Raw genomic sequence first — 23,858 nt, forward strand, 5'->3', positions numbered from 1 at the left:
CGTCGACCAAACTTCTTGGTATGCAAACGAGATGCAAAGAAGCACGCAGATAAGGGATGTGTTTTTTGGCACTCCGCTCGGGTCCTAAACTCAGCGGAGCCACTCTCCCAGTCCTCCGGCCCCGCTTCTTGACGGGGCCTGAGAGCTGCATCCAGAGGGGCGGATACGGGCCGTGGGAGCTACAGTTATACAAGGCAGTTCGCCAGCTGGGTCAGGCGCTGGGCCGAGGGTTGCTGGGAAAGAAGGGGCAGCGAAGGAGGTCCAGGGTGGGGGCAGGCCCGAGGCGTCCTCTGTCCTCTCCTCCGCTCCACCCCCGCATGATACCAAAGGGCCTCTGTCCTCGTTACAGGCAGCAGGGAAGGGGTCAGTGCGGTGGTTCCTCTACGTTCCCTGGTTTTGTCTGCAAGGGAAACAGACTGGGCTAGGTGGCTTTCCTCTATCTCCTGGTCTCAGCAAAGCCCAAGAACACAGCCAGAGGAACCCTGAGAATCTGCTCCCAGCCCGCAGGCACTGCTGCAGGGCCCGCTTGCTTCGCTTCCGGTGGAGCAACCTTCGGGGACTCCACTTCAGCACGCGGAGGGCGGCAGCAAAGGGCCCTTTAAAGGGCGGAGCCAGCGCTTCCCCAGGACCACCTCCTCTGGTTCGACTTAGCCTGCAGGACTAGCTTGCACCTCGGCCGACCGCTTTTACTTTTCCTTCCCGTGTCTTCCCTGGTGACCTCGGAAGTGGAAGTAGACGCGAATCGGCGGCCGCGGCGGGGACGGAAGGCGGAAGCAGAGCGTGAGAGGGAGGCGGAGCCGGGGGAGCTGCTCTCGTAGCTCCCCCTGGCCCTCGGCCCAGCTGCTCGAGGGGGAGGAGTTACCGCCGCTCTTCGGTACGTTACCTGGATCCCTTCTACCCAGCCCGAGGGTTAACAGGTTGACTCTGTCAGGGGCAGTCTCAAGCTCCGCCCCCAGATGTTCCTGAAGGGCCGCACGCCCCCACCCTTTTCTGGCAGCCTGCGGCCCCCTTTCCGGTCGTCTCCCTTTTTCCCAAGAGTGACCCCAGGACCACACCCTTTGCGGTGCCTCCGTTTCCCCCTGTTTCAGGGTTACAGCTTTCTGGGGAAGGTAAAAATAATAGGGGAGTTTGGAGGAGTGGGGGGAGGGAGCAGCGTTGCCGTTAATATTGTGTTAGCTTTATTGCTGGGGTGATGAATGCCCCCAAAATTTTAAAACAAGGGAGGTGGATGCATTCAATATATACCCAGTTGAAGAGTATTTAACCTTTTTGTTGGTCCTGTCCTTGATCATCCCCACTTGATACCTCTGTTACAGGCATCGGAAGTTCCCATGATGGCTGTGACCTGACACCCTCAGGAAGCCCCGGGGTCATGGCCCAGAAGCACCCCGGAGAAGGAGGGTTGTGTGGAGCCCACCACAGTGGTGGTGCCTCCCTCAGGTCTTTAGGACACTCTGTGGACCCTGACATACTTTCATTCTCAGGACTCAGGGACTCAGCGCGGCCTACTCCTAATGGTACCCGCTGCCTCACAGAGCACTCTAGTCCTAAGTACACACAGCCCCCAAATCCAGCCCACTGGTCGGATCCAAGCCATGGACCCCCAAGGGGTCCAGGACCCCCTCTGGCTGGAGAGGACCCTGATCAGAGTGAGGCATCTTCAGAAGAGTCAGGAGTGGACCAGGAACTCTCAAGAGAGAATGAGGCTGGATACCAGGATGATGGGAACTCTTGTTTTCTTTCCATTCCATCTACTTGTAACTGCCAGGGAACCCCTGGAATCCCTGAAGGGCCTTACTCTGAGGGAGGAGATTGCTCTTCTAGCAACTTTTGCCACCATTGTACCTCTCCAGCTTTGGGGGAAGATGAAGAGTTGGAAGGGGAATATGATGAAGAGGAACCTCTTAAGTTTCCCAGTGATCTTTCACGTGTGCCCAGTGAAAAGAAACCTGCACCCCGGAGACAACGGCACCGTGTTCCAGCCAAGGAGGACACTCGGGAGGGTGGACGAAGAGATCCCAGATCCCCTGGTCGACATCGGCTGGGCCGGAAACGGAGTCAGGCAGATAAACGCAGAGGACTGGGATTGTGGGGAGCAGAGGAACTGTGTCACCTTGGACAGGCAGGCTTCTGGTGGCTGATCGAACTGCTAGTATTAGTGGGGGAGTACGTGGAGACTTGTGGCCATCTCATCTATGCATGCAGGCAGCTGAAAGGCAGTGATCTGGACCTTTTTCGTGTCTGGGTGGGAGTGTGGGCAGGGCGGCTGGGGGGCTGGGCCCAGACGATGTTTCAGTTTCTGAGCCAGGGGTTTTGCTATGGGGCAGGGCTGTTCACCCGTTTTCTTAGGCTCGTGGGTGCTTTGCTCCTTCTGGCTCTGGCCCTTTTGTTGGGCTGTTTACAGTTGGGCTGGCGGTTTCTGGTAGGATTGAGTGATCGGTTAGGCTGGAGGGGTAAAGCCACCTGGCTCTTCTCTTGGCTGGCTTCTCCCACCTGGCAGCGTTGCCTGATTCTGCTGAGAGAGAGCAGGCCCTGGCAGCAGCTGGTAAGAATAGTTCAGTGGGGTTGGCTGGAGTTACCTTGGGTCAAACAGAGGACCAATAGACAGGGGAATGGACCTGTAGCTGGTGGTCGTTACTGCCAGCCTGAAGAGGAAGTGGCTCGACTCTTAACCATGGCTGGGGTTCCTGAGGATGAGCTAAACCCTTTTCACGTGTTGGGGGTTGAAGCCACAGCATCAGATGTTGAACTGAAGAAGGCCTATAGGCAGCTGGCAGTGATGGTGAGTACCCTTCCCTCTGCTTCCAGTTCTTTGTTCCCATATTTTATTTTCCATTTCAATTTTTAGGTGAGTAGAGGAAGAGAGTAGAAAATTAACTTGAAGATGAAAATTATCTTTAATTCTCAGGAAAGAGTTGTAAAGGGGATCTGCCTTTCCCTTAAAGTTTTGTATCATGAAATTCTTTTTCTCAGTGAAAATAAATGAACCTGGTATAGTAGACAGTGCTGGACTCGCTCACCCTGGAATATCCAGGTGAAATCCCTCCTAGTAGGTTGGAGAAGAGGCCTAGTCAGAACGCTTATCAGTTCCTCCTGAACAAATGAGGGGTTTCTGAACACGGGGAAATCCAACTGTCTTCCTAGTGAGGCAAGTGTGGGAGGATTCAGAGAGTACATGTGAGTGATTATTCCAGGACCAGGTGGAAGAAAAGCTATTTCAAGACCAACAACCCAGGCTGGGAAAGGGAAGGCGAATGGGACATAAATCTTGGAGAGACATGTACGTATGTATGTCATACATGAAAATGTTGGTGATTAGGTAGGATATAGGTGGCTGTGACTTAAATGCTTGAGGGAAATGGTTTAATATGAGCATGCAATCAAATTGCTTTTAGAAGTAGATATTTGGTCGCTATTTTTAGATGTGATTGTTAACTGCTATTTCTGTACAAGTAAAACTGTTATGAATATAAGTGCATTCTGCGTGCTAAGTCGCTTCAGTCGTGTCTGACTCTTTGCGACCCTAGGCACTGTAGCCTGCCAAGCCCCTCTGTCTGTGGGATTCTCCAGGCAAGAGTATTGGAGTGGGTTGCATGTCCTTCTCCATGGGATTGAACTTCCATTTCTAAATCTCTTGCGCTGACAAGCGGATTCTTTACGACTAGGGCCACCTGGGGACTCCATGACTATAAGTAATGTGTGTAAATTGCATTGGAGGACTATTTGAGTAAATGGAACTTGACTGGTAAAATACCAGTGTGCAAATTACCTCAGTGGTTGCATGACATGAAAGAGGAGTGGGCAACCAGAGTTTCCATTAACCATTCTAGGTACAATAAAATACCAGACCTGAAACTTAACAGATAACTAAATTAGTTTGGTGGGACATATATGCCCCTTACTGGATGGCCTGGGTTATTCTGAGAGTGAGGAACAGTGTTCACACTCAAATTGTTACTAACGGTAGAGGTCTTTCCTCACCTTCAGGTCTTTTAGCAGATTTCGTCTCTTGGGGAATGTCATTCAAAAATTCTCCTTTTCAACTTACTTTCTTGAAGTAAGGTTCCCTGAATCTCAGTAGAACTGTCCCACAACCTGAAGTTACCCCCTTGTTCTGGGCCAGAGTATATGTGATCTCTTTTTGGCCAAGCCATGGGGCATGTGGAATCTTAGTTCCTTAAAATTGAAGCAGGGATTGAACCTGCACCCCTTGCATTGCAATGAAGCACAGTCTTAACCACTGGACGACCAGGCAAGTCCCTGAAATCTTTTATACAGCCTCTCACTGCCCTTATTAGGCCCTAACATGACCATTACTCACATTCTGTAAGCTTGGGGATATGAGAGAGATGACAGCATTCTGCAAGAGACTAGCTTTATCTCTGTTTTTGGTGAATGAGGATGGGAAAAATCAGGGAACTGTAGGAAGTGAGAATATTATTTGTCTTGGAGAAAAGGCTGAAAAGTGGATAAAAAACCTGAGGGTCATGGCATGTTATGGAACAGAAAGGCAAGCCATTGGAGGAAGTTTTGACTAGGTGTGAGAATTCCTAGTTAGAAACAGCTTGAGGACTGTCGGAACTCTGTGACTGACAGCAGAGTTAAGATACGAGTTTCGTATGTGTGGCAGGGTGATCAACCATCCTTGCTTGCCTGAAATTGAAAGGTTTCCTGAAACATGAAATTTAAATGCTAAAACTGGGACAGTTCCAGGCACACTAGAGTGATGGATCACCATAGTGCCAGATTCTCTGTATTCTGCTTCATGTGTATTCTCATTTAATACTCCTAACAGTCCATGATAGATAAAATACTCTAGGTCATGAAGTTAATGAGCAGTAGAGTCAGGACTTAAACCCAGATCTATCTGCAGAGCCAGAACAATTAACCATTAAGCTATATTGATTCTTCAAAAGGATGTTGAATATGAGGTTATCAACAATAACCTGTTGATATGAGGTTATTTTGACTTAAGATGGGGAGAGGGTTGGAATGGATATGTAATGAACTCTGTTTTGGTAGGTTCATCCTGACAAAAATCACCATCCTCGGGCGGAGGAGGCCTTCAAGGTTTTGCGGGCGGCTTGGGACATTGTCAGCAACCCTGAAAGACGGAAGGAATATGAGATGTAAGTTGGAGCTAGGAAATTATCAGGTAGGGTAAATGAATAACCTTCATTAGCAGAGATCCCTGGACTTATGGATGAAGGCTCTCCCGAGGTAGAACTGAGGTGGCTTGTCTAGCTGGCCAAGGGCCTCAAGAGGCCAATAGATCTGTCTCCCTTTGTCCCTCACTCAATATCCTGACTTACATAGCCTTTTTTCTCTCAGGAAACGAATGGCAGAAAAGGAACTGAGCCGGTCAGTGAACGAGTTTCTGTCCAAGCTGCAAGAAGCAATGAATACAATGATGTGCAGCCGGTGCCAGGGAAAGCACAGGTACGATTTAGCTGGGGCAGGGCCTGGGTGACCAAAAACGTTCCTGTATCATTGGCAGCTGTGGGATCCAGATGATAAGGAAAAAGACCCTGAGTTTCTACTTTTGCCATATTGTCAAGAGAGTGAGGATCTGAATTAGCAGCAAGATAAGATAGTATTTCTGGCTTTAAGATAGGTTGAGGGCAGGGCGTACATATGCGTACATAACAACTGAGTGGCGGTAATTTTAGATGTTTGTCAGTAACCATACTTGTGGGTTAACAGTGTGACATCAGTGGTGATTAGACTGTAGTGATGCTCTAGGCAGTCTTCACATATTATTAAGGAACTGTCCTTTTGTTGAATTTCAGGAGGTTTGAAATGGACCGGGAACCTAAGAGTGCCAGATACTGTGCTGAGTGTAATAGGCTGCACCCTGCTGAGGAAGGTGACTTTTGGGCAGAGTCAAGCATGTTGGGCCTCAAAATCACCTACTTTGCAATGATGGATGGGAAAGTGTATGATATCACAGGTATACTTCTGTTCTCTGGAAGTACGGGCTCATATATGCTCAGAACTGTGATATTTTGGCTAATTGTCTCTCATGCTTGCAGAGTGGGCTGGATGCCAGCGTGTGGGAATCTCCCCAGATACCCACAGAGTCCCTTATCACATCTCATTTGGTTCGCGGATGCCAGGCACCAGTGGGCGGCAGAGGTAGGTGGTGTTTCTCTCAACAATCTATCCACTGTTCTAGTTCTGAATATGGTTTCCAATGACATGCTGTTTAGGACATGTAGGTGTCTCACCATTTAAGAAGTTTGGGAGCTGACTCAGTATGTCTTTAACATATGTATAAATAGATGAAATAGATAACCATTTGACTCCAGTATCTCTTGCCTCATCATGCCTTCTGTTTTCCTCTCAGAGCTACTCCAGATGCCCCTCCTGCTGACCTTCAGGATTTCTTGAGCCGGATCTTTCAAGTACCCCGGGGCCAGATGTCCAACGGGAACTTCTTTGCAGCTCCTCAGCCCGGCCCTGGGGCCACTGCAGCCTCCAAGCCCAGCAGCACAGTACCCAAGGGAGAAGCCAAACCGAAGCGGCGGAAGAAAGTGAGGAGGCCCTTCCAACGTTGACACCCCTCGTCTTTCCTCCAATCAATGTCAGGGAGTCAAAAGGGCTGTGTACAGCACCAGATGGAATTTGATTTGTTTATTTTTAAATATTTAAAAAAGGGAAAATTTTAAGCTCAAATTGTTCACTCAGTACTTTTAGGAAGCCCTGGAACCACTCTCCCTCCTCCACCAGCACCCAGGAACTGAATCTTGTCTTCTGACAATACCAAAGAAATAGGGGATGTCTAGAACAAAGAACCTGGGGCCTGGACCTGGGCTGGACGGTATCTCCCGTAGTGTGGGAGCTGGGTATTTCCCTGGGGTCTGGATGCCTTTATCTTGTCTTTTGCTTCTTAGAGCAGACACTCCCCTTACAGCACCCCTCCCCCCCGCCCCGCCTTTAAACGAGTCTGTCTTATTTCTTCACTCATTTCAGGAGGGAGCCCCCTCCTTTGCCCCAGTATACTAGTTAAAAGAACAGGAAAGCATGTAACCCTAATTATAGGAGATACGTAAGAGTTCAGAGAGTGGGAACTCTCACATTATGGGTAATCACCCAACTTCATGCTTGTTGCTGCAGGGATGGCCAAAACTAATAATTTTTAAAAAGCAAGATTCACGCCCTCTGCCCTTGGGTGAGGGGGAAGGGTAAAGGGGCTTCCAGCAGCCCCCTTATGATCCAAGGGTTTGTATTTTTTTAAGTTTGTTCATATTTGTATGTACATATCTATTTAAAGCCAGGGGATTATCTTTCTATAAATTCGTAACTGGCAACCTGTATCTTCCCTCTCTTCTCTGCCCATATAGCTGGACCCCTTTTTCTCAATGGAGAATCTTTTCCTTCGTAAGTGTTAGAGTGAAGGGCATCTCCTGCTGGACCAAGGGAGGGGGATAAAAAAAATACCTTAAAGAAATTTTGTAGTTCTGTAAGTCAGTCATTGTTGCATCTTTCTTCTCTAGCTTTATGAAGACATCTCCCTACCCTCCCTGCTGACCAAACTGTAGCCATATATGAAAAAAATTACCTTTATTATAAGGAAAACACAGTAAAACAGAGCTGGAAGGTGGTGGGAGTGGATGATAGGGAAAACCTTAATCAACCTAAAAGCTGCCCAAGCATGGCTTCCTGCTGCGGAGGAGCGCTCTGCCCCGCACCCCACCTGTCTTTCCTGATTCAAAGAAACCTGCTCCAGCCGGGCAGGGCCCCGGGGACCCCATTTTCCACTGAAAATCTGTGAAAGTTTGCATTTCCAGTGGGGGCGTTTGGGAAAGGTTGCATAGTTCTCAGGCTGTACAGAGAAAGGAGGGATGTTACAGCCCTTTGTCCCAACATCCCCAGCCCCATCTCTCAGTATTTGTTGATGCCAAACAGACGAACCCCATGAAACTGGGGCAACTTGGGCAGCAGTACGCTAAGCAGTGAGGCTGTGTTGATGAGGAAGTGAGCAGCATCATATTTGGTGTAGAAGCTGGCCAGGAGGTATCTGGGGAGAGAAGAAATAGGTTGAATGAACTTGGCATTCCCTATCCATATTCAGGCCTTTCCAGCGACTTTCTTTTCTATTTTAAATAAGTTTTACTGCATGCAGTCCTAGGATATTTAAAAATATTTCAACTATATTAACAATATTTACTTTGGGGTTGGGGAGATAATCAGATAGCACCTCTAACTGGAGATTTATAAATTAGTTTGTGCTATTTTTAAAAAAAAAATTGTTAATAACAGGTGGCAAATGACAGCGGAAGCAGTTTCAGCCTGTGTGACTGTTAGAATCCTTTTTGCTACCACTTCTCACAGATTTACATCAGTTCTGCCTTTATTCACTTCTTTGGAAGTGTAAAATAACTTGTTTTATCTTTTCTAAGTCCCTTCTCCATTCTCCTACCATCAAGGAGGCAGCAAGTAGTGCTTGCTTACTGTCTTCTACTTTTTACTGTTCTTACTAGATTGAGAGCTAATGTATCTTCGCAAGGTCTAGGTGAGTAGAAGTCCACTGTTTTCAAAGGTTCCCTGTGGACCTCTGTACCCGGCCCTTGAAGCATCCCCCCCTCTCCCCCTGGACTCACAGCACAATGGGGGAGATGCTGAGGAACTTTCGGGAAGACGTAAACTGGAGCCCGTAGTCCATCTGTTCCCAGTGTGTCAGCAGCCGAGCCTTTCCTTGGTCAGGGGTCTCAAAGGGTGTCCCTTTCACCGTATGTAGGAAGACATACATAACCTGGGAGGAGGGAAGGGGACAGTGTGAGGCACCAAGGCATAAAGTAGTCCCTCAGCTGAGATCCCAAAAGGAAGACAGAAATCCCAAGCAATTGTTTTTGGTTGGGAAAAGCCTGGGGTGGGTAAAGGGGCATGGTTTAGTGCTCACCAAGTTATGGATGACGTTGGTCAGTGTCCAGACAACAGGAATGCTGAAGAAGGGGATGCTGAGTAGAACCACATGCAGCAGTCCTACCAGGATGACGTAGGCCAGCCAGATGCCCCGGCTGTTCATCACTCGAGTGTTGGGGTTTACTTCGCTGTGTGCCACCCCCACATTCATCCTACCACAGTGGGGGATCAGGCAGGAGTCCAGCTTAATTTCCTCTCCACCCTTCTTGGAGTCTGTTTCTCCAAGTTGTCTCCTGAGTAGCCCAAATCCCCCGGACTCTATTGGGAATGAAAGAACTTACCCATTATGCACAAAGGAAAAACTCAAGACTTGGGGGAAAAATTTAGAAGGCAAGACGAGCGCACTCTACATGTTAGAGACATGATAATCTTTCTTCTGATCCTTACACTTCAACTGTAACTTGAAGGAGTAAGCATAGGCTTGGTACATCTCAAGGAGCAAGGGTAACAGAAGTATCTCACTATCCTTAAGAAATTAATAAGGAACCATGAAGACATTAGGTGCACCCAAAATTACAGAAGAGGGTCATGGGGAAACAAAGAACCACTAAGGAGGGATGAGGGGGTAAAGCTACCTTTTCTAAGCTATCCTCAGTCAGTTCAGTCACTCAGTTGTGTCCGACTTTGAGACCCCATGAACTGCAAGATGCCAGGCTTCCCTGGTGATGGACTGGGAAGCCTGGCATCCTGCACAAACTCATGTCCATCGAGTCGGCGATGCCATCCAGCCATCTCATCCTCTGTCGTCCCCTTCTGCCTTTAATCTATCCTAGTCCCCACCTTTTCCTCTGGGGCTCCCCCGTCCTCTCATCTCCGTGGCATGTAAGCAGGCAGCTGCAAGAATGTGCCCAGGGCTTTTGCACTGAACTAGGAGGGGACGTGAGCGTCTCGAGAGGTGGAGCTCTAGTCCCGACTTCAGGGCGGCTGTAATCGTGTGAACTTGGCCCTTTTAAAATCATGCTGGCCCTGAAGTTGATGACGCCGGGTTAGGACGCAGATCTGGCCTGCTCTCTACCTAAAATTCCCTAAACCCCAGTAATGATTTGAACTCGCCCCCTTGCTCCTTCCAAGCCCCCTCTCCTTCATCGTCTTCCCTTAGGGTTGTCTTCAGCGCTCCTCTTTCGGTCTGTTGCTCGCCGCCGCTTCACCCACCCAGCTCGTTCGCCTCCCACCATTTTCCCTTAGCACCCTTTCCCAGGCTCTCGGTAAACCTACCTGCCAGCTTCGGAAGCCCGTCCGAGTCGGGGCGCGGCGCTTGCTTCTACACCTGCGGTCTCCAGGAAGCAGCCTCCCCGCCCATCTGCGCTCTCCCTATTGGTGGGGCAAGGTCAGCGCCGCCACCACTCATTGGCTGGAGATCCGCCGCGGGGACGCACAATTGGTCACCATTTCCGTCGTTCGGAAGGTGCCGAACCCGCCCTTCTCCAGGTCCCACCTTTTGAGAGGTGGGGAAAGCCGCTTGGCGGAGTGAGGGCGGTGCCAGCTATAGACTAATGGAGAGAGCTGATAGTAAGAGGCGGGAGTAAGAGCTCCAACGATTGGCCGGCCGTGGCTGTAGGCGCCGAGGCGGGAGCTCCTGGAGGTGGAGGCAGCGGGTGGGGGCCTGGCGGAGTGGAGGGGTAACAAGATGGCGACTGAGACGGTGGAGCTTCATAAGCTGAAGGTACCGTGAGGCGGGGAAGGGCCGGGTCGGACTTTTCCGGAGACTAAACTTTCCTGGCGGGTTGGCGCCTTTTCCTTGAAGGTTCTTCTACTCCATTTTCTGGCTCCCGCCATAGTTCTGTTCTTTTGTGCCTCCCTTCTTCCCCCACTACGCCTTTCCTCATTTCCTGTTTCTCCTCACGGTTTTACTGTATCCTTACTTGTTATTCGGCGCCTTCCTCCACTGCGGTGTCGTCCGTCACCTCTCTACCTGGGTGTGGAAGTGCCTTCAACCTGTTCTACTCTCTTCTTGTTTCTCGTCAGGCTGCATTACGTCAGTGGTCCCCTCCTCTTGGCCCCGTGCGGAGCCCGGGACCCCCTTTTCTCCCCTGGGTTTGTGCTTTCCTGTCTGTTGTCCAAAGTGGAGATTCCCGGTAGCAAAGGATGGCAGCTTCGTTTATTTCTGTCTATCTAGGTCTCAGCCTTGATCCAGAAAATGCTTCCGTTCCCCTTTTTTAGATGGAGTGACGCCCCTGGGGCAAATTTGGAAACCTGAGGAGAGGCCTCCGAAGATAGGCCTCCCCTTAGAGGCCAGGGCTTTAGGAGACTTTAAGAGGTAGTGAAGGCACAGATACCCCAGATTAAAAAGTTTTCGAGTTCTTTCAACGCCGTTCTCCGCCTACCAGCCTTACCCCCACCCTGCGCCCCACCACCCCAGAGACAAGTCATTCAGAACTGTAATATTTTGGGAAAACGTTTCCAAGGTTAGGGTTACCTCTGTCCCCTTTCATTTCGCGGGTAGACCCTGCATCTCTTGGTCTCACCACTGGGTGACACTCAATCACAGAAGACGTTTTAAGTTCTGTCTTGGGAATCTTGAGAGCCTTTTTGTATTTAGATTTTTTTCTTGGAAGAAAAGAATGGGTTTTTTTTTGGGGGGGGGGCGTTAAATTAAGAGGGTATCTCAAGTTGTCCATTTGTGATTTCACAAGTAGTTTTCCCATCACTTTTCAGTCATGTTTTGTTCAGGTCCTGGAAACCTTTGACAAACCAGGTTGAATTGGCCCACGCTGAAAACTGGTTCTTTAAAGTTTGATGAGCTTTTAAAACAAAGTGTAAAGAGAGTAAGGGTAAAGAGAGAGAGGTCCTCTTAATCACATTAGTTGACACCAGTTAGACTTTCATTGAAAGTTGATAGTTTTCTTACTCTTGGAATCTAAGCTGTACTAGGGGGATTTTGTGTTAACCTGGAGTTACTGTTAACTTGGTGGTACCGAAATGAGTGATTGTGTCAGTCGTCTGCTAAGAGAATAACAAGTAAAAAATTGAGCAGCTACTTCCATTATGTGTATACTAACTTGTAAATTAGTACTACTATATGTTATGTACTACTGTTTGTATGTTATGAAAGAAACACAGAAAAGGAATTTTTTAATGGAATAAAAAGGAAATATGAATATAAGAGCTAATGTTTTCTTCCTTGAAACGCCTTGAGTAAGTCACTAGCCTTGTGACTTGCCTTTATAGGTTTTGTTTTGCTTTATGGAATTCCACCTTCCATAAAAATCTGTATGTCGGTTCCAGATTAAATCTGGTTTTGATTGGATAATGTCCTCTGATCTGATTTCAGGTTATTATAGTCTTAGAGAGCATGAGGCAGTCCTAATAGCCTAAAAAGGATTCACTCTTTTAATCATATTTGCTTGTCTTTGCTTTTTCTCTAGAGCACTTCTTAACCTTTTGGAGGTCACAGATATCTTTGAAACTCTGATGAAAGGTATGGACCTCTCCCCAGAAAAAGGCATGTACACATAACTTTGCATGCGATTTGAGGGGCTTCATAAAATTACCTTGGAGCCCTGAAGAGTCCATGGACCTCTGGTTAAGAACTCATGCCTTTAATTCTGACTTCCATGACAGTTAATGTTTGGTTCCACTGTTGATCATGGAGTGATCCTTTTGGGTTGACCTAGGGTTTATTTATCTCTCTTTTTTTTTTTTTTTTTTAAAGGCTTTCCATTTTTATAAAAGGAATTTGGGGCTGTAGTGTGGGGTCTCAGAGGGAAAGAGCAAGGTTTGAAGTAGGAATGAAAAATTATCTATCTGAATTGATTATGTAAAGCCACATCAGCTGCAAATTTGTGAAGATTTTGTAGAAATGGAGTCATTCCAACACGGTTGGAAAGAGACTGAATTGTGCGTGAAAAATGCCTTGAATTGTTATAGTACCAGATTTCCAGTCAGTTGTGAGAAGAGGGACTACAGAGGAGAGAACTAGAAGGATGAATAAAGAAAACAGTGAGACATTTGTAATAGTGAAGCATAAAGTACATTTGTGTTGGTGGTTGAAGATAGTTTGGAAAAGGAAAGTAGGTGAACTGTGTGACTGGAGATGTATTGGAGTGATACTGAAAAGGACTTCTAAGTTGTGTAAGGTGTTTGGTTTTTGTCATACAGGCAGAAAGTGGGGAACCTTTGAAAATTTGAAAGGAGGAGCTGATGTGATCAGGTTTTTTTTTTTTTTCTTTGCCATGTGGCTTGTGGGATCCTAGTTCCCAGGCCTGGGATGGAACCCCAGGCAGTCTGCAGTGATAGCACAGAGTCCTACACTGGACTGCTAGGAATTTCCCAGTTTGTGTTCTTTTGGCAGTAAGAAGGATGGGGTCTGGAGAGGAAGAAATTTCACCAGTTAGATTTTTATTACAGTAGTCACTCCCCTGCTTAAAACCTTTTAATTAAATCCCTGCCAGTATCTAGTTTAGTTTCTCAAATTCTAGCTAGTGACTTTATTTCACTTATCAGAATGGCTCTTCATTAATTGCCAACATTTACTATGTGGCAGACACTGGTCAGATCAGTTTGTACACATCAGTTGATTTCTCATGATAATCCTAAGGCAATAAGGTAAATGCCTGTGTTGTCCCCATTGAAAACGAGAAAAAATGGAGACTTCCCTGGTGGACCAGTGGTTAAGATTCCATACTTACGTTTCTGGGGGCTGAGGTTCGATATCTGGTTGGGGAACTAAGATCCCACATGCTTTGTGACTTAGCCTGAAGAAAACAAAAAATGAGAAAAAATGGAAGCTCAAAGAGATTGGGTAACTTGCCCTAGGTCATGTACCTAGTAAGTGGTGGCTCAAATACAGGCAGTCTGTCTCCAGAAGTCCTGTTCTGAATTGATGTGCATGACTGCGTCTCCTTACCTTAGTACTCAGAACCTTTATACATGCTTTTGGCTGCATTGCTCTTGCCACCCCCATACCTTTGTTTAATTAACTGTTAGTTTCCCTTCAGATATCAGTCAAACATCATTTATCCAATGAACCCTTAGGTAGGATGCGTTCCATCCATCTACACACACAGTCAGACCACTTTTTAAATGCTTTCATAGGACCCTGTACTTTTTTTAGAATCAGTTAAATATTACGTATGTGATCATTGCTTGCCTTGTTTCCCTACTGGATTGTAAGCTCCATGTGGGCAAGAACTCTTTGTTTTGCTTATGATTATTTTCCTGTATCTAAGATAATGCTTGACACACAGTGGGTACTTTTAACTATTTGTCAAGTGAATAAACTTACTAAGACTTGAAATAAGGTAGTGGCTTCAAAAGTAGGAATGAATTTGAAAGAAATTTTGGATATAGAATTTTAAGTATTTTTAGATCAGTTAAATGTGAGAGGAATGAAAGGTGATTCCAAGTAGTGATACCTTTAGTCTAAGCTGGGAGGAGGAGAAGAAGCCAGTTTTGTGCAGGAGAGAAGATGAAGTTCAGTTTGGGGCATAAATGATAAATGTCTTTGAGATATTCATCTGGAGATATCTCATAATCATTTGTAAATGGGGGTCTTTGCTCAGGAGCTAAGAGCTGAAAATAAAGGTGTGGGGCTTATTAAAATATAAATATAAATATATATATATACATTTTTGGAGCTTATATTTTACTACAGGGAGGCGCAGTAAAGTGAAATTTATAGTATGTCAAATAGTGATAAGATTTGTAGAGAAAAATAGAAATAGGAGGAACTGTGAAAAGAGAAGGGTATTATAAGTTTAAATAGGGTGACTAAGGGGAAGGCCTCCTTGAGAAGATGATGTTTAAGCAAAGTCTTGAAGTAAATGAAAGTGTGAACCTTGTGTAGAGTATTACAGGTGATCATTAGGACTCTGGCCTTTACCCTTACTGAGATAGGTAACCAGTGGAGGATTTTTGAATAGAGGAGTGACATGTTCTTGACATGAATTGTCAAAAAGATCCCTCTGACTACCTTGTTGGGAATAAACTATAATGAGGTTCAAGGGCTGAAGAGTTTACAATAGTTTGTATGAAAGAAAGACAAGGGATTAGATTCTGTGTTTTGAAGGAGGTGCTGACAGGATTTGCCAATAATTGGTTTCTGGGAAGTGACAAAGCCTTTGATACAAGTGGAAGGATAAGGAGGCCAAAGTCATCTTAGTGAATATCTGTATTTACAGGATTGGGTGGAAGAAGAACTAGCAAAGAGTGAGGAGGAAAGGTAAAAGGAAAATAGTAAGAGAGAGAGAGTGTGTCCATGAAAGCAGTCCTCCACACTGATGCTTAAAATTGGGCTTAAGTTAGAGAGATCTGAGCTGGCTATTGCATCACTATTTTCTAGCTGGGTGACTTTTTTTTTTTTTTAAGCAAATTATTGAGTTTCTTTAAGCTTTGTTTTCTTAGTTTATGAAAGATAATAAAAAAATCAACCACATAGATGTTGTGAGGATTAAATGAGGAAATGATGTTCAAAAGCCTTAGCCTTTTGTTTGGCATGTATTAATACTTGAAATTTAATTCCTATCATATGAAATGTTATAAATTATATAAAATGTTTCTGTCCTTGAAGGTTTATAAACCAGGTTGAGAGATAAGAGGTGAAAAATATTTGAATCAAAATTCAAGATTAGTAAATTAGTAGAAATCACAGGGCAATGAATGGGGATTAATGTTAAATGTATTGTGTAGTCAGTTGATCAGTCCTTTCTCTGCTGGTTGGATAGGTAGCATGAAAAATGCCTTATTAATACTGAAAAATAAGATTTTAGGATTGAGACTGAAAATTTAGTTTTTGAATAGGTAATTCATACTCAACTTCACAATTTTAAAGATGTAAAAAGGGTATATGATAAAAGGTTTTCCTCCTGCACCTGTCTTCAGGTTTCTTCTGAGATTCAGCTGGTGTTAACATATCTGTTTCTTGCCCAGACATCTTGTGTATAAACATTATATGACTGTTACGTGTGTGCACGTTATTTTTTACATTAATGTTAGTATCTTACATACAGTATTTTATAACTTGTTTTTTTTTAATAGTCTTATTGAGGCACAATTCACATACTGTACAATTGACTCAATATATCTTGCTTTTTAAATACATTCTTTTAAAATGTTTTAAAGTCAGATGCATATAAAAATGGATAAGATTCGACATTATAGGTCCATATTTGAGGTTTTAAAAGGGTTTTGTTCTACTACTAATGTAATTGTGCCAAAGTGAAGTGTGTGAAATGACTTTATTTTCAGCTATTCTGTTTTCACTCATCAATTTCCCTTTTGGAGGGGAACCCACAATCTAATAATTAATAAAATAATAAAGTGATACAACAGTGTGTAAAAATGTATGTAACATTCTCATTTGACTAGAGAAGGGGACATGGAGGTACCGAGAAGACTGCTGAGTGAGCCAGAGACCTGAGGTTAGGGAATGAGAGCCAGTGGGGGGCTGAGATTTCAACAGCAATAGCAAAGTCAGTGGTTGGCAGTGGTGGATGCTGTCCATACTAAACAACCAGTTGTACCAGTCTGTCAGCTTCAGGTCTACTAGATCAGCATCCTATGGAGAATCTATCACTGACTATCTTTGTCTGTTACCTGAAAGATTTTGTAAACTTCTGTCTCTATCTACACACAGTTTGGGGAAGGAAGGAGAAGGGAGGAACAGCTCTGTTAGAAAGTTGAATTTTGAATTGCCTGAGTATTTACATTCCTTTTCCCTAGATGGTTTTAATGTTACTTAAAGAAGAGGAAAAAAGGAAGATTAGGCATTACAGAAAGTAAAGAAATTGTATTGTGTTATAAACAATCAATACCCTCTAAATATATACACAGTAACTGAAAAAAAATAAAGTACCACCATGGGAAAGATCTAGATTCTTAAGAAATGGCCCTTAGAGATCACTTAGAGTCTAGATTCTAGATTAATCCTATTCACTGTATTATTTGTAGGTCAGTGCTCTCATCCATGAACTGTTACTGGTTAATGATGGGATAAGTTTTTTAAAAAGTAAGCTTTTAGAAACTTTTATAGCAGTTTGACATCACCGCTAAATCCAGGTGTATGATTGATTTTCTCGTAATTGATTTGTTTGTTTACAGAAGAATTGGTCCACAACCTGGAATGCTATAAAAAGTTGGCAGCCCTATCTCTACCTATTTTTTTTTTTCTTTTTTTTATTTCTCTACCTACTTAAAAATATATTGATCTGTGAAATTCGGAAATCAGAGAAACAGTGATTCTGTCTAATCTTCTCTAACTCTTCACCCAGTTTCTAACACTTACTAGCTGCTAAGCACTGCTGTGAATGCTTTGCAAATATTTACTGGTTTAATCTCCGTAACAAGCCTGTGCTGCAGGCGCCGTCACCTTATCCCCGCTTCATGGGAAGCTGAGGCAGAGAGGTTACTCACCTAGGCCACACAGATGTAGGTGGTGAAGCTGGAACCTGAACCCAGTGTAGTCTGACTTCAGACGCCTTGTGATGCTTTGTTATGCTCCATGCCTTTAATGGGTGATTGCCTACCATGTTGCTCAGTAGAGGGGGCTGTTGTCTTGAGTAGAACAGTTTTCCATGTTGTATCCCTCCCTGCCTACCTGTCCTACTCACTGAATACCCAATCAGAAAAAAAGCTCCCCTTTCCATTTCCAAATGCTTCCTTGGTTGAAAGCCTTTTAGAGATGACCAGCATATTCCCTTAGTTATAACATTCTTTCTTCTATAGGAATCTGCTTTCTAACTTCTACTGGTTGGTGTTAGATCTGTACTTCAAAACTAGTAAAGTCTTTTTCCAGGACAAATATCTCTTTGTGCATTGATCTGCATGTAAGATTTTTAAAACCTTCCTTTTTCTTAGTTGTTCTCCTTGGATCAGCGTGTCATTATGTGCCTTAAAGTGAGAATAAAGAGCCCAGTAAGGCTATTACATTATTTAATATAGATTATATTTTTATTATATTTTTTAAGTTACCCTTAACCTAGAATTACTTTGGTAGCAAACTATACCGTTAACCCTTTTTGCACTTGTAATCTTTCTAAAACCCTGACTGAGGTCTTATTAGCCTTTGAGTTACTGTTGGGCCAGATCTTGTTCATCTGTGGTTTTTTTTTTTTTTAATGATGTTTTGAATATAATAAATTTAATAAAGTTTTGAATATAAGTGTAGTACTTTATAGGTATACCTTATTCTAAATTGAGTCTTCATTTTGGATCATTATTTTCCCTGAAGAGCTAGCAACACCCCCTGCCACCCCCCCACCTTTAGTTCTGTCAGTAATTTACCAATTCTTCCTCCTCCTGGTGTCTGCAAAGTTGTAAGCATGCCTGTTAGATCTTTAGTCAAATTACTTATTTAAAAATCTTCAGCAGAACTCTGTGGCATGCCATTACATATTTTATTCCATTTTGGCAAAGGTCCTTTAAGTGATTCATTGTTGACATTAAGCTAGCTAACATATCTACCTAATCCTGTGGTGATCAGACTTGTATGCATGTATATGGTAGATTGCAGTAAAGGATCTGGGATAATAGTAAGGAGAATCTGCTTTTAGATAATTATATATTCTACCTAAAGATTCGTTCTTTCCTTGTATGAACTGGTACAGTAATTGGGAAAAAAAGACACCCTCTGCTCAGAAACAGCTAAAGATTTATATAATAAATAGATGTATGAATAGATAAGAATTTTATTAAAGCAGGGTTATTCTTCACTGTCTGTTAGAAAAGTCCTTTTGCATATTGAGTATTGTTGAGGGAAAGTGAATCATCTTGTGGACCTAAAAGCTTGGTGGGATCAAGAGCAGTAGTTATGGGGTGAACTTTCTTTTCTTTTTCTTTCTTGTAAGAGCTACTTTTTTTTTTCCCCCACCAGGTTCAATCTGTAAATTAAGGAAAAGCTTTATTCTTTTTTCTCAGCTTGCTGAACTAAAGCAGGAGTGTCTTGCTCGTGGTTTGGAGACCAAGGGAATAAAACAAGATCTCATCAACAGGCTCCAGGCATATCTTGAAGAGCATGGTGAGTTCTCTGTGGAGCCAAAGAGTGATGTGAATGAGGGGATTAATTTTTAGGCTCTGCCATACAGAAGATTTCTCTTCTTCCTTTAGGTTGTTGATGATGTAAGATTTTAATTAACTCTATCAAGAAAACTCTTATTATCTAAAACAGTTGATAACTGTATTTATAATGAAATACCCCTTTCCCCCTTAAAAAACATTGTAATTTTGTGTCAGCTAATTATTTTAAAGGAAGTATGGTAAAGCAAGTATCATTAGACTGAGAATTGGATGATTCAAAGTCGAATTGCTCCTGTGCCAGAAATTTACTAGGTAACTTTGGACAGCCACTGTTTTCATGGCTGAGTAAACGTTTGTTCTGGTTTGTGAAGTGAGACCAGTGTCTCTACCCTTGAAATCCATAAACTTAGGTAATCTCTGGTCCCTTCTAGCTCTGACATTCTGTAATTTCACTTTAAAACAAATAAAAATACTTCATTTAAGCATACTATCATCCTTCTCTAATTTTAATTTTTTTATTCCCTTTTCTTTAATCCAAGTTCGCTTAGTCAACAGTTCTAATGTGTTTGATACATATTTTTTGTCTTTACGGTTGTAAACCATGTAGTGTTGTTTGATCTATAGTAATTTTATGTAGTTGGCAATGAGGCCATAACTTTTATTGCACACTTTTTTCTCTTAAGTACTCACACTTTTTTTTAAAGATGTATTTGTGTGAACTGTGACTGTGTAGTCATCTAGTCTGTTGATTCTAATTCCTGCATTGTATTCTATAATTTATAGAATTCACCACATTTTCTTTAGTTCATTCGGTGACTGACTCCTGTATTGCCTCCTGAACTACTACTTTCATATTTCCTTATATCCTTGTGTGAGAGCCTTTTGGGGGTATATACTCAGGGATGGGTTGCTAATAAATAGCTATTCATAAATGTTTGCTTAATATGACTAAATACTACCAAACTGTTTCTCTGAGTTGCTGTATAAACCTCATCATCAGCACATGAGGGTTCACTTTGGCCTCATTTTTCCTAATCTGTTGGTGGTTTCAATTTGCATTCTTCCAATTATTAAAAAGTTTAAACATTTCTTTTGCTTACAGTTCTTTGGGTTTCTCCTTTGCCCATTTTTCTGTTGGGATTCTCATTTGTTGCTTGTTAGTTTGCAGGCATTTTCTTCTGTATTTTAGTGACTATTCCCATGTTGGTTTTTATACACAAATATCTTCATAATTTTTTTTTTTCTGTGGTGTCTTTTCCTAGTTTTGAAAAGTCAGTTTTCTGCATAGTGCTTTTGCTTCTGGGTGTTTTTTTTTTTTTTTTTTTTAAGAAATTCTTCACTAAATTCTTCCACATTGCTTTTTGTTAATGTTGTAGTTTGACCTCATCTTGTTTAGTTCTTCAGTCCAACTGGAGTTCAACCTCATATTGATGTTAGGTAGAGTATATAGTTTTATCTTCTCCATGTGGAGCAAATTTTATAAGCATATTGAATTTTGTTTTGGAAAAGCAAAAAGCTTATAATTTTAGCCTAAGTACAGTGATCAAGATGGTTTTGTAGCAGGGCTTGACCTGAATATTTTAATATTCTTTAGCTGAAGAGGAGGCAAATGAAGAAGATGTACTGGGAGATGAAACAGAGGTGAGTTGGAGAGTGAGGTCAGTCCCTGGCCCGGCAGTGTGCCCGTGCCTTGGTCACACTGCTGAGCACTCATCATCAGAGGGCTCAAATGCTGACTCGTCAGGGGCGATAAAGGGGGAATGAAGGTTCTAAGAGCCTGGTTCATTGTGGAGTTCTCATGTTTTTCTCTTGACAGGTATTTACTCTTGATTTGTTTTAACCATCTTGTTTCATTTGTTTTTAGGAAGAAGAACCAAAGCCCTTAGAACTGCCTGTCAAAGAGGAAGAACCTCCTGAAAAAACTGTGGATGTGTAACTATCCCTTTTTTATTTATTTATATTAATTTAATTACTTTATCTGTGACTGTGCAGACCTTCCTAGTTGTGGCGAGGGGACACTGCTCTCGCAGTGCTGGGTCCCCTGTTGCAGTGGCTTGTCTCGCTGTGGAGCACCGGCTCTGGGGGCAGGGCTTCAGCAGCCGCAGCGTGAGGACTCCGAGCTGCGCTCTGCAGCCCCAGGGTGTCTGGGCTTCTGTGGCTGTGGCACAGGTCTCAGTCCCTTGGCTGCGTGTGACCTCTTCCCAGACCAGGGATCGAACCCTTGTCTCCTGCATTGGCAGGCAGATTCTTAGCCACTGTGTCACCAGGGATGTCCCAACTATCCCTTTTTAATAATGAATACAGTGCAGATGGTTCTGAATTTTTTAGTGTTTCACTCTGTTTACATCTTAAAACATTCCTGTTGGCTTTTCTTATTAGATTGTACATTTTTAGAAAAGTCTAGTTCATTTCAACTACATTGTCCCACTGATGGAAAGTAAGTTGTCTTTGGGTTATGTAATAGATAATTAGGACCAGGAGACTTCAGTTCGTAAAAAGTTTATATCTCTTAGCCTTGTTGTATCACCATGATAGATGATTCTCTTTCTGTGTAGAGAATCATGCGGATTTTCTGCATATGCGGACTTCTGTAAGGGAGAAGTGTGTGGGGCAGAGGTTATGTCTCAAGTAGCACTGTTCTCTCTTCTCTGGTTCACAGTGGAGGAAGGCAGGCCACAGCATCAATGAAAAGTAGATCTTGCTTTATTTAAATTATTGCACAAGATTGTTCATAACATCTTTTACTTGGGATCCCCACAAGTGTCTGGCCCTCTTATGCACCAGCGCATTAAGAGCAGCTGAGTCCTTTCTAACATTTTTGCTCCTCATAGCTGTGTTAGTCTGTTCAATTATAAAAGGCAATATGTGTACTTGTAAAAAGTCATAAACAGTACCTAGAAGTGTATATAAATTGAAAATAAAGGAGACTTCCCTGGTGGTCCAGTGGTTAAGACTCTGAGCTTTCAGTGTAGGGGCAAAGGGTCAGTCCCTGGTTGGGGAACTAAGATTCCACATGTCATGTGGTGCAGCCCCCCTGTTCCCCCAAAAAAGAGAAAAGAAAGAAAATTAAATACCTTTGTACCTCCACCTGACTTCCCAGAGGTTTTCAGTATATTCTTTTGGAATATTTTATATGGTGTGTGTATATGTATATGTACGTGCACAATGCATATTGTTGGTTTCCTGATGTTTTTCTCACGTATGGAGATCTTTCTATATCATCATATGTCCTTATTTAAATATTAGATGTAAAGACTTCTGTGGCATTCCAGTGGTTAAGACTCCATGCTTCCACTGCAGGGGGCATGGGTTTGATCTCTGGTTGGGGAGCTTAAGTTCTTACATGCTGTCTGGCAAGGCCAAAAAAAAAAATTAGTTATATAGTAGACAAGGTTCTAAGTGTTTTACATATATTCTCATCTAATCCTTATATCAGCTGTATGAAATGAGGATAATTATCCTAGTAAATGGTAGGTATTTATTTTTTTAATTTGTTGTTATACAATATTACAAGCTTATAAAAAAGTTAAGGGAATACTATATAGACCCCTGTGAATCTGTCATGTAGATTTAGTTGTTAACAACTTAGAATTTTATTCTTTCTGGCAGCTAATAGCACTCCATTCTTTTTTTTTTTTTTTTTCTTTCAGTATTTAACTATGTTTATTTTATGATTAAAATAGAAAAAGAGAGGTGGGATAAGGGCAATAGAAATTATACTGCGCTGATACAGAGGCTTAAATTCTAGTCAGAACTAAGGTCCATACTGAAGGTCAACCATCATACTGATGGTTCCAAAGAGTCTGGTTGAGACATACATGAGTTGAGTCTCATTATTAGCCACGATAATATAGGAAAACAACTCTCAATGAAATCGGGAGTCCAAACTTGTCAGGCATGCTCTGTCAGGCACGGGTAGGAAAAAGCCTGAAGAAATGGATTCTCTCTATCCCCCCATGACAAAGACGGCTCCTGGTTTGATGGAAAAAGCAGCTTAGGTTCCCAGATGATATCTGTAGCTCAAAGCCAAGTTTAGCACTGGAATCGGGTAGAGAACTTGGGTGAGACGGGCACCGTCAGGGGCTGGTCACTGGACTTGACTTCCACACCCTGGTATCTTCGTATTGGATTTGCTTTGTAGCACTCCATTCTAAAAGTAAATAGCAATTTCACCAATCTCTTCCTGTTGATGGATATTTAGATTATTCTAAACATGCAGTGCTGTACTTCCTTATACAATTAGTTTTAAATTTATACAAGTATGTCCAAAGAATACAGCTAGCAGGGAATTTGCTGCATTAGAGAGGATATTCCTTTAGTGTTCGATTAGATTTTGTCAAATACTACTGCTTTCTAAAGCCATTTAGTTGTTGCCCATTACAGGAGGTTTTTACTACTGCTTTCTAAAGCCATTTAGTTGTTGCCCATTACAGGAGGTTTTTATGTAGACAATATGTCTTGATAAGATGGACAGTGGGATAGCTTTTGGGGTTTTTTTTGGTCTTTATGTCTTTATTTTTACATAAGGCAGTGCAAGATGAGGCAGTTCCTCAAAGGGTGACTTGGAGCCAGAAATTCCATCCCGAGCGTGAAAGTGTTAGTCGCTCAGTCGTGTCCAACTCTTTGTGACCCTGTGGACTGTAGCCCACCAGGCACCTCTGTCCATGGGATTCTCCAGGCTTTTTAAAAAAGTTATTTATTTGGCTGCACCGAAACTTAGTTGCAGCATACAGACTCTTAGTTGTGTCTTGTGAGATGTAGTTCCCTGACCCAGGTTCCCTGCATTGGCCACGGGACCACCAGGGGAGTCCTGGGATAGCTTTAAAATAGAGCAGTTTGGGGAACTTACATGGCAAGAAGGATCAATGATCAGTGCAAAGAAATAGAGGAAAACAGTAGAATGGGAAAGACTGGAAATGTCTTCAAGAAAATTAGAGATACCAAGGGAACATTTCGTGCGAAGATGGGCACAATAAAGGACA

The 23,858-nt window shown here is 43.2% G+C and overlaps 3 protein-coding genes across 14 annotated transcripts in view; 2 read left to right on the forward strand and 1 right to left on the reverse strand.

Annotated features, from left to right (window-relative positions):
- The first annotated feature begins 167 nt into the window (after positions 1 to 167).
- Positions 168 to 7,450, forward strand: DNAJC14 (DnaJ heat shock protein family (Hsp40) member C14). Its single transcript, XM_061132633.1, has 7 exons — positions 168 to 874; positions 1,317 to 2,782; positions 5,023 to 5,129; positions 5,332 to 5,439; positions 5,790 to 5,950; positions 6,033 to 6,135; positions 6,347 to 7,450. Exons 2-7 carry the CDS (start codon positions 1,373 to 1,375, stop codon positions 6,555 to 6,557), a joined length of 2,100 nt encoding a protein of 699 aa, XP_060988616.1. The 5' UTR covers positions 168 to 874; positions 1,317 to 1,372; the 3' UTR covers positions 6,558 to 7,450.
- A 98-nt stretch (positions 7,451 to 7,548) lies between these two features.
- On the reverse strand, positions 7,549 to 10,282 carry ORMDL2 (ORMDL sphingolipid biosynthesis regulator 2). 2 transcript variants are annotated; one of them, XM_061132809.1, is made up of 4 exons: positions 10,141 to 10,282; positions 8,903 to 9,077; positions 8,604 to 8,755; positions 7,549 to 8,020 (listed from the first exon to the last, which is right to left on the reverse strand). In XM_061132809.1, exons 2-4 carry the CDS (start codon positions 9,074 to 9,076, stop codon positions 7,885 to 7,887), a joined length of 462 nt encoding a protein of 153 aa, XP_060988792.1. In that variant the 5' UTR covers position 9,077; positions 10,141 to 10,282; the 3' UTR covers positions 7,549 to 7,884. The 2 variants fall into 2 exon arrangements, with proteins under 2 accessions (XP_060988792.1, XP_060988802.1); XM_061132819.1 differs by having other exon boundaries at positions 8,903 to 9,183; positions 10,141 to 10,221.
- Positions 10,283 to 10,461: 179 nt separating this feature from the next.
- SARNP (SAP domain containing ribonucleoprotein) overlaps positions 10,462 to 23,858 on the forward strand; it is a 48,178-nt gene continuing 34,781 nt past the window's right edge. For 2 of the 11 annotated variants that reach the window (XR_009691137.1, XM_061132794.1), the window contains exons 1-5: positions 10,513 to 10,588; positions 12,291 to 12,343; positions 18,734 to 18,877; positions 20,471 to 20,517; positions 20,741 to 20,808. Coding sequence is in view for 10 of the 11 variants with exons in the window: in XM_061132794.1 (XP_060988777.1) it covers positions 12,337 to 12,343; positions 18,734 to 18,877; positions 20,471 to 20,517; positions 20,741 to 20,808 (266 nt within the window). In the remaining variant the exon portion in view is untranslated. Of the gene's footprint in view, positions 10,589 to 12,290; positions 12,344 to 18,733; positions 18,878 to 20,470; positions 20,518 to 20,740; positions 20,809 to 23,858 lie in introns of those variants that run through there. The other 9 variants (XM_061132706.1, XM_061132714.1, XM_061132734.1 and 6 more) reach the window with 7 other exon arrangements.

This window comes from Dama dama, chromosome 3, assembly GCF_033118175.1.
Source record: "Dama dama isolate Ldn47 chromosome 3, ASM3311817v1, whole genome shotgun sequence".
NCBI lineage: Eukaryota > Metazoa > Chordata > Mammalia > Artiodactyla > Cervidae > Dama > Dama dama.

Bases quoted from the DNA above. Each gene is read 5' to 3' on its own strand.
- ORMDL2 (XM_061132809.1), bottom strand. From the start codon at position 9,076: ATGAATGTGGGGGTGGCACACAGCGAAGTAAACCCCAACACTCGAGTG. The intron at 8,756-8,902 runs GTGAGCACTAAA...CCCTCCTCCCAG, and splicing joins CCAACGTCATCCATAACTTG to GTTATGTATGTCTTCCTACA. The intron at 8,021-8,603 runs GTGAGTCCAGGG...TTCTCTCCCCAG, and splicing joins AGCATCTCCCCCATTGTGCT to ATACCTCCTGGCCAGCTTCT.
- DNAJC14 (XM_061132633.1), top strand. From the start codon at position 1,373: ATGGCCCAGAAGCACCCCGGAGAAGGAGGGTTGTGTGGAGCCCACCAC. The intron at 5,440-5,789 runs GTACGATTTAGC...GTTGAATTTCAG, and splicing joins CGGTGCCAGGGAAAGCACAG to GAGGTTTGAAATGGACCGGG. The intron at 5,951-6,032 runs GTATACTTCTGT...TCATGCTTGCAG, and splicing joins GAAAGTGTATGATATCACAG to AGTGGGCTGGATGCCAGCGT.